We start from the raw sequence: 10,000 nt of genomic DNA, 5'->3' as shown, positions 1-10,000 counted from the left end.
GTGGTTCTGGGTTCTGGGCAGCGTGTGGTTCTGGGGGGTTCTGAGCAGCATGTGGTTCTGGGTTCTGGGCAGCGTGTGGTTCTGGGTTCTGGGCAGCGTGTGGTTCTGGGGGGTTCTGAGCAGCGTGTGGTTCTGGGGGGTTCTGAGCAGCGTGTGGTTCTGGGTTCTGAGCAGCGTGTGGTTCTGGGTTCTGAGCAGCGTGTGGTTCTGGGGGGTTCTGAGCAGCGTGTGGTTCTGGGGGGTTCTGAGCAGCGTGTGGTTCTGGGTTCTGAGCAGCGTGTGGTTCTGTGTTCTGAGCAGCGTGTGGTTCTGGGTTCTGAGCAGCGTGTGGTTCTGGGGGGTTCTGAGCAGCGTGTGGTTCTGGGTTCTGAGCAGCGTGTGGTTCTGGGTTCTGAGCAGCGTGTGGTTCTGGGGGGTTCTGAGCAGCGTGTGGTTCTGGGGGGTTCTGAGCAGCGTGTGGTTCTAGGTGGTTCTGAGCAGCGTGTGGTTCTGGGTTCTGAGCGTTGGACTCACGGGTAGCGCTGGTCAGGGAGGGGCCGAGCAGCAGGAGCAGCAGGAGCAGCAGGAGGAGGAGGAGGCGGGAGGCGCGGGGGGCGGCGGCCGAGCTGCAGTCCATCCGGCTCTTCTTACAGGTGCACACCTGAACCTTGACCTCCGTGTGGTTGGTGAGCGGCGGCACGCCCGAGTCCGTCACCTCCAGGGGGAGGTTGTAGTTGGCCCTCTTTAGACTGTGCAGCAGCAGCACCTGGGAGTGCGTATCTGGGGACAGGAGGGACAGACAGGAGGGACAGGCAGGAGGGACAGGCAGGAGGGACAGGCAGGAGGGACAGACAGGAGGGACAGACAGGAGGGACAGGCAGGAGGGACAGACAGGAGGGACAGGCAGGAGGGACAGACAGGAGGGACAGACAGGAGGGACAGGCAGGAGGGACAGACAGGAGGGACAGACAGGAGGGACAGACAGGAGGGACAGACAGGAGGGACAGGCAGGAGGGACAGACAGGAGGGACAGGCAGGAGGGACAGACAGGAGGGACAGACAGGAGAGACAGACAGGAGGGACAGACAGGAGGGACAGACAGGAGGGACAGACAGGAGGGACAGGCAGGAGGGACAGACAGGAGGGACAGGCAGGAGGGACAGACAGGAGGGACAGACAGGAGGGACAGACAGGAGGGACAGACAGGAGGGACAGGCAGGAGGGACAGACAGGAGGGACAGACAGGAGGGACAGACAGGAGGGACAGACAGGGCTCGGTCAGTACGGAGGGACAGACAGGAGAGACAGGCAGGAGGGACAGGCAGGAGGGACAGGCAGGAGGGACAGACAGGAGGGACAGGCAGGAGGGACAGACAGGAGGGACAGGCAGGAGAGACAGACAGGAGGGACAGACAGGAGGGACAGACAGGAGGGACAGACAGGAGGGACAGACAGGAGGGACAGACAGGAGGGACAGACAGGAGGGACAGACAGGAGAGACAGGCAGGAGGGACAGGCAGGAGAGACAGACAGGAGGGACAGACAGGAGGGACAGGCAGGAGGGACAGACAGGGCTCGGTCAGTACGGAGGGACAGACAGGAGGGACAGGCAGGAGGGACAGGCAGGAGAGACAGACAGGAGGGACAGACAGGAGGGACAGGCAGGAGGGACAGACAGGGCTCGGTCAGTACGGAGGGACTAGGACTGTGTTTATGCAGCACTAGTGGACCCATTAGCTGTTACTCGCATTTACTCACACTGAGGTGACAATAAGACATTTACTCACACTGAGGTGACAATAAGACATTTACTCACACTGAGGTGACAATAAGACATTTACTCACACTGAGGTGACAATAAGACATTTACTCACACTGAGGTGACAATAAGACATTTACTCACACTGAGGTGACAATAAGACAGAAACGTTCAAGCGATCAGTGATTGGTTCGCAGAGACATGCTCACACCGTTGAAAGTGGCAAAGACCCACATAAACACAACACACACACACACACATACACGCACGCTCACTCACACACGCACGCACGCACGCTCACTCACTCACTCACTCACTCACTCACTCACTCACTCACACACACACACACACACACACACACACACACACACACACACACACACACACACACACACACACACACAGGTCATGGCAGATATGATCATGGCTGGCATGTATCCATTTCTCTGGATGCACGCTCACTCACACACACACAAACACACACATGCACACACACACTCACATACACACACTTACACACACTTACACACACACACACACACTAGTGGGTCAGCAGCCTACTGTACACTACTGTACCGGTTCCATCTCCTGAGCCACAGCCGCCCCAAATAGTATTAGAGGTACAAGAATTAGAAATCTGGATAGAATACTAATGCAAGAGTACTAGTAGCAGTACAGTGTTAGTAATATCTCTATAGAAGAGTACTAGTAGCAGTACAGTGTTAGTAATATCTCTATAGAAGAGTACTAGAACCAGTACAGTGTTAGTAATATCTCTATAGAAGAGTACTAGTAGCAGTACAGTGTTAGTAATATCTCTATAGTAGAGTACTAGTACCAGTACAGTGTTAGTAATATCTCTATAGAAGAGTACTAGTACCAGTACAGTGTTAGTAATATCTCTATAGTAGAGTACTAGTAGCAGTACAGTGTTAGTAATATCTCTATAGTAGAGTACTAGTAGCAGTAAAGTGTTAGTAATATCTCTATAGTAGAGTACTAGTAGTAGTACCAGTGTTAGTAATATCTCTATAGAAGAGTACTAGTAGCAGTACCCGTGTTAGTAATATCTCTATAGAAGAGTACTAGTAGTAGTACCAGTGTTAGTAATATCTCTATAGAAGAGTACTAGTAGCAGTACAGTGTTAGTAATATCTCTATAGTAGAGTACTAGTAGCAGTACAGTGTTAGTAATATCTCTATAGTAGAGTACTAGTAGCAGTACAGTGTTAGTAATATCTCTATAGTAGAGTACTAGTACCAGTACAGTGTTAGTAATATCTCTATAGAAGAGTACTAGTAGCAGTACAGTGTTAGTAATATCTCTATAGTAGAGTACTAGTAGCAGTACAGTGTTAGTAATATCTCTATAGAAGAGTACTAGTAGCAGTACCCGTGTTAGTAATATCTCTATAGTAGAGTACTAGTAGCAGTACAGTGTTAGTAATATCTCTATAGAAGAGTACTAGTACCAGTACAGTGTTAGTAATATCTCTATAGAAGAGTACTAGTAGCAGTACAGTGTTAGTAATAGCTCTATTGAAGAGTACTAGTACCAGTACAGTGTTAGTAATATCTCTATAGTAGAGTACTAGTAGCAGTACAGTGTTAGTAATATCTCTATAGAAGAGTACTAGTAGCAGTACCCGTGTTAGTAATATCTCTATAGAAGAGTACTAGTAGCAGTACCTGTGTTAGTAATATCTCTATAGAAGAGTACTAGTACCAGTACAGTGTTAGTAATATCTCTATAGTAGAGTACTAGTAGTAGTACCAGTGTTAGTAATAGCTCTATAGAAGAGTACTAGTAGCAGTACCCGTGTTAGTAATATCTCTATAGAAGAGTACTAGTAGCAGTACCCGTGTTAGTAATATCTCTATAGTAGAGTACTAGTAGCAGTACAGTGTTAGTAATAGCTCTATAGAAGAGTACTAGTAGCAGTACAGTGTTAGTAATAGCTCTATAGAAGAGTACTAGTAGCAGTACCCGTGTTAGTAATATCTCTATAGAAGAGTACTAGTAGCAGTACCCGTGTTAGTAATATCTCTATAGTAGAGTACTAGTACCAGTACAGTGTTAGTAATATCTCTATAGAAGAGTACTAGTAGTAGTACAGTGTTAGTAATATCTCTATAGAAGAGTACTAGTAGCAGTACAGTGTTAGTAATAGCTCTATAGTAGAGTACTAGTACCAGTACAGTGTTAGTAATATCTCTATAGTAGAGTACTAGTAGCAGTACAGTGTTAGTAATATCTCTATAGTAGAGTACTAGTAGCAGTACAGTGTTAGTAATATCTCTATAGTAGAGTACTAGTAGCAGTACAGTGTTAGTAATATCTCTATAGAAGAGTACTAGTACCAGTACAGTGTTAGTAATAGCTCTATAGAAGAGTACTAGTACCAGTACAGTGTTAGTAATATCTCTATAGAAGAGTACTAGTAGCAGTACAGTGTTAGTAATATCTCTATAGTAGAGTACTAGTAGCAGTACAGTGTTAATAATATCTCTATAGAAGAGTACTAGTACCAGTACAGTGTTAGTAATATCTCTATAGTAGAGTACTAGTAGCAGTACAGTGTTAGTAATATCTCTATAGAAGAGTACTAGTAGCAGTACAGTGTTAGTAATATCTCTATAGAAGAGTACTAGTAGCAGTACAGTGTTAGTAGTATCTCTATAGTAGAGTACTAGTAGCAGTACAGTGTTAGTAATATCTCTATAGAAGAGTACTAGTAGCAGTACCAGTGTTAGTAATAGCTCTATAGTAGAGTACTAGTAGCAGTACAGTGTTAGTAATATCTCTATAGTAGAGTACTAGTACCAGTACAGTGTTAGTAATATATCTATAGTAGAGTACTAGTAGCAGTACAGTTAGTAATATCTCTATAGAAGAGTACTAGTAGCAGTACAGTGTTAGTAATATCTCTATAGTAGAGTACTAGTACCAGTACAGTGTTAGTAATATCTCTATAGTAGAGTACTAGTAGCAGTACAGTGTTAGTAATATCTCTATAGTAGAGTACTAGTAGCAGTACAGTGTTAGTAATATCTCTATAGTAGAGTACTAGTAGCAGTACAGTGTTAGTAATATCTCTATAGAAGAGTACTAGTAGCAGTACCCGTGTTAGTAATATCTCTATAGTAGAGTACTAGTACCAGTACAGTGTTAGTAATATCTCTATAGTAGAGTACTAGTAGTAGTACCCGTGTTAGTAATATCTCTATAGAAGAGTACTAGTAGCAGTACAGTGTTAGTAATAGCTCTATAGTAGAGTACTAGTAGCAGTACAGTGTTAGTAATATCTCTATAGAAGAGTACTAGTAGCAGTACAGTGTTAGTAATATCTCTATAGTAGAGTACTAGTAGCAGTACCCGTGTTAGTAATATCTCTATAGTAGAGTACTAGTAGCAGTACAGTGTTAGTAGCAGTGTTGGGCAGTAACGCGTTACTAGTAACGCGCTACAGTAATAATATTACTTTTTCCAGTAACGAGGGGTGTAGCGAGTTACTAATCACATTTCAGTAATAATATTACAGTTACTTGCCCCCAGAAAGCTCGCTACTGCATTACTTTTGTCATAGGCCTGCTCTGTTTATTTATTTTCGTTTTACAAAGGGTGAAATAAAGTTTTGATTTCAGATTGAAGAACGTTCCGCTCATATCACGTCCCGTCACATTATAACCAGGCAAGCAGCGAGCGAGCGTAGCTATTTGAACACGACGACGTTAACATTCCATGGCTGGAAATACGCACACTATTTCGATTTCCTGGAACTGAAAGACAACAAGAATGTTGTCAAGTGTAAACTGTGTGTAAGTTCTACTAAGACTCTTTCTTGTGCCAGAAACACCACCTCAAATCTCCTGAAACATTTGCTACGCCAACACAGCAACATGAAGTTGGTGGAAAGAGAACCGGACCGTGATGAGCACGCTGCAAAAGGTAGTCAATATGGAAAGTAATATATTACATAAGTAACTAGTTACTTTTGGCTGGGAGTAATAAGTAAAGTAACGATATTACTTTTAAAAAGGGTAATGAGTAATAAGTAATATATTACATTTTTTGAGTAACGAGCCCAACACTGGTTAGTAGTATCTCTATAGTTTACTCACTGTTGAGCCTGGAGAGCCTCCATGTTTTGTCCAGGCCTGGCTGCTTCCCCAGCTCTATCTGGAAGGGTCCGGCGTTGGGGTGGATGTCCTTGTCCCGCCCCCCCACCACCACCACGGTGTCCTTGGCCTCCTCGCACACCCGCACCACCGACGGGAACACGTAGGGGGCGTTGTCGTTGTAGTCCTCCAGGGTGATGACCAGCGTGCCGGTGCCCGTGGCAGGAGGGCTGCCTGCAACACACACACACACACACACACACACACACACACACACACACACACACACACACACACACACACACACCATGTTATCAGCATGTGATTCTCTGTGACTGTGTCTGGTAACACACACACACACACACACACACACACACACACACCATGTTATCAGCATGTGATTATCTGCCTCGTGATTGGAACACAACATGCCAAAGTATTGGAAGTCAAGTCAAGTCCATGACAAAATAACATTTTTACAGCCACAGCATATCATGCATGAATGAATGAATGAATGAATGAATGAATGAATGAATGAATTAATTAAATAATTAATTAATGCATGCATGCATGCATGGATGAATTTATTTCACAGATGTTAAAATACACAGGTTTAAAAGTCTATTTGGCCACAACCATCACGTATACATTGTAGAGGAATTACAATCAATCAATCAACCAATCAACCAATCAATCAACCAATCAATCAACCAATCAACCAATCAACCAATCAACCAATCAACCAATCAATCAATCAATCAACCAATCAATCAACCAATCAATCAACCAATCAACCAACCAATCAATCAATAAATCAATAAATCAATAAATCAATAAATCAATAAATCAATAAATCAATAAATCAATCAACCAATCAACCAATCAATCAACCAACCAATCAACCAATCAATCAATCAATCAACCAATCAATCAATCAATCAATCAATCAATCAATCAATCAATCAATCAATCAATCAATCAATCAATCAATCAATCAATCAATCAATCAATCAATCAATCAATCAATCTTATTTCCATTGTGGTCCTCGTCTGGGCATCATATACGTGTCCTGAGACTTCAACCATACTTTCCACCTCCCAACTCTTTCCAAATGGCAAACTAATACTGTCCTTCTCACTCGAACCCAGGACCTGTCCAAGTGGCTTGGCTTCCTGATGAGACACCGTCAAACAACGCTGTGACCTTTTTCTCTAGAGGAGCCCAATTTCTCTCCACCGGAGGAGAGGCCCAAACAAGCGGCATGTCATCGCCGAGCTCGGCAGACATGTATCACCTGCATCATTATCTCCGGGGCGAGCGCGGTGACGACTGTGTGTCTGCCGGAGATTACACCTGTCAGGGTGACGCGCGGGAACCGGTAGGGGAGTCGGGGCGTGGTGCTGCTCTTTGGGGGGCTCTGCTCTCTGCTCGCTCTAGATTAGAGGGAACCGGAACCTGGGGCCCTTTCACAGACCGCCTGGGAGGTGGTCAGGTGATTAACACCATGACAACAGGATTAGTAATTAGCAGAGTGTCTCTCTCACCTTTTCCAGGCGTACCAGGGGATGATGGTTTCTTTCTTCATTTTTTTGAAGAAAAAGGCAAAGATGGATGTGTCATGAATGTCAAGTGCTTGAAATACCACCCCCCCCCCCTCCCCCCCCCCACACAATCTCCCTCCCGCCCGCCCATCTCTCTCTCTCCTTTACAACACTGATAATGAAAGTGAGACCGCTTGATGCTGTGTTCCACCACAGGGGGGAAAACTAAAATGAGGTGAAATAAACCATAAACAATACAAATACACAATATCACATCTGAGTAGAGATAAAGTTCCGAGACACATAAACTCTACAAGGTGGCCATCAGACAAAGCTACAGTAGACAGTCCATCTTTGACTGCTAAGAAACTCTCAACGTTTTGAGTTTGAGTGATTTGCGTGCCACAGACTGACACGTACACGCACGCACGTGCACACACATACACAAACGCGCATGCTGTATATATGCACACACTAATTCACAGTAACACTCTGTGGTATGAACACACAGCTGTCAGTGGTCACACTGGTAGAGAGAAGCGCGTGATGGGTGTGGAGCTGGAGAAGAGACGGTTGTTACACAAAACAGATACTCATTCTGAGACAAAGAAAGAAAAAAACCCCCAAAGGAATAAAGATGGAGTACTGATGAAGAGTGGAAACATATGATTCAATTTCCACTGTGAAAGCGGAATACTTCAGTCATTTGCAAAGCAATTTGTTGTGGAATGAGATGTGTATGCAGCCTGAGACAGAGAGGAAGACTAGAATAATCAACTCAATCCTCTGTTTACAACACAGAGAGCTTTGCTTTCTTCTGTTGAACCTCAGATCTCAGTGCGAAGATTATACAATAACAACTTACCAGGGAAAAAATAATACTATTACTAATACTAATAATACTATTACGATTATTATGATTATGATTATGATGATGATGGTAATTATTATTATTATTATTATTATTATGGTGGAATTTTATCCTCTGCATTCCTCCCATCCCAGCTGTCCTCCTCCAGGGGCAGCGGGCAGCCTTGTCAGTGGCGCCCGGGGACCAAGTCCAAGGTCTCAGTCCAGGTCCTGGTCAGGGACAGGACTGAAGAGCATCTAGACTGGGGTTCTGTGTGGAGAGAACCCGAGTGAGCATCGGGGAGAACATGCAAACTCTCCATGGAAGATAGTTCCAAACGGGAATGGAACCCAGGCCCTTCTGCTGTGAGGCGACGGTGTAGCACACAGAGGTTCAGTGTTCTTGCTCAAGGACACTTCCACACGTTGCTGGAATCACTGTTTTATTCCTAGAATAACTATCACTCCTCCTCCTCTTCCTCCTCCTCCTCCTCCTCCTCCTCCTCCTCCTCCTCCTCCTCCTCCTCCTCCTCCTCCCCAGCGGCCTAGAGAGATGAAGAGTTGTCTCATTTGTAGCTGAACCCTGCTTGGCTACAGCTTAATGACTTCATCCAGATTGCCTCATCTAAACATACTGTTAACGGTCCGTTTCTCCTCCACTCACACTTTCTCCTTCCTTCCTTCCTTCCTTCCTTCCTTCCTTCCTTCCTTCCTTCCTTCCTTCCTTCCTTCCTTCCTTCCTTCCTTCCTTCCTTCCTTCCTTCCTCAACACGTTTCTTGCTCCACCTACTCCTTATACCCCCCCCCCCCCCTGCTCCTGCTCTTCTCCTCCTCATAAAGACAAAGACTCACTATCAAATACCAGCCTGGCGGGAACAGAGGGCGTCTCTAACCCCCTGAACACCCCTGAACACCCCTGAACACCCCTGAACCCCTGTGCTGATCTGACCCTGGCTAAGGTACCCCCTGAACACCCCTGAACCCCTGTGCTGATCTGACCCTGGCTAAGGTAACCCCCTGAACACCTGTGCTGATCTGACCCTGGCTAAGGTACCCCCTGAACCCCTGTGCTGATCTGACCCTGGCTAAGGTGCTGCAGAACACCCTCTCAAACACAACCAGGACAAATCCACCCAAATCAATACAGGGAGATGGCTCTCTCTCAGAGCTCTGGACCGCACCATGCTTCCTGGATGGAGGGAGAGAGAGAGAGAGAGAGAGAGAGAGAGAGAGAGAGAGAGAGGGAGGGGAGAAAGAGGAGGAAGAGAGGGAGAGATAGAGAGAGATAGAGGGAGACAGGGAGAGGAAGCGAGAGAGAGGGGGGGGGGAGGAGGAAGAGAGGGAGAGATAGAGAGGGAGATAGAGAGAGATAGAGGGAGACAGGGAGAGGAAGCGAGAGAGAGGGGGGGGGGGAGGAAGAGAGGGAGAGATAGAGAGGGAGATAGAGAGAGACAGAGAGAGGGAGAGAGAGCAGAGAAAGAGAGAAAGGGTGACTGGAAGGAAAACATTTAGACAGACAGGAAGATCGACCTGCGTGCTGATATGAGCGTCCAGCTGTGGAGCTGTGAGGCCGGGCAGGTCAGGGTCTGCTCTGTCTTTCAGGGTTCAATCAGCTCCTCTCCGTTTGTTTGCCCACTTATCAACTCCCCAGTCAGTCAGCCTGTCTGCCCTGGTCTGCCCCTGTGTGAGCAGGACCCAGGACCCAGGACCCAGGACCCAGGACCCAGGACCCAGGACCCAGGACCCAGGACC

General features: G+C 46.0%; 1 protein-coding gene across 1 annotated transcript in view; it reads right to left on the bottom strand.

Annotated features, from left to right (window-relative positions):
- Nucleotides 1-462: 462 nt before the first annotated feature.
- cdh13 (cadherin 13, H-cadherin (heart)) overlaps nucleotides 463-10,000 on the bottom strand; it is a gene marked incomplete at both ends in the record, with an annotated part of 224,134 nt that continues 214,596 nt past the window's right edge. Inside the window, 3 exons of the mRNA XM_084451438.1 lie at nucleotides 463-496; nucleotides 543-759; nucleotides 5,861-6,087. Coding sequence (XP_084307564.1) covers nucleotides 463-496; nucleotides 543-759; nucleotides 5,861-6,087 — 478 coding nt within the window. The remainder of the gene's footprint in view (nucleotides 497-542; nucleotides 760-5,860; nucleotides 6,088-10,000) is intronic.

Source organism: Borostomias antarcticus (assembly GCF_949987555.1).
Source record: "Borostomias antarcticus genome assembly, chromosome: 16".
Lineage (NCBI taxonomy): Eukaryota > Metazoa > Chordata > Actinopteri > Stomiiformes > Stomiidae > Borostomias > Borostomias antarcticus.
This window is presented reverse-complemented; position numbering and strand designations above follow the sequence as displayed.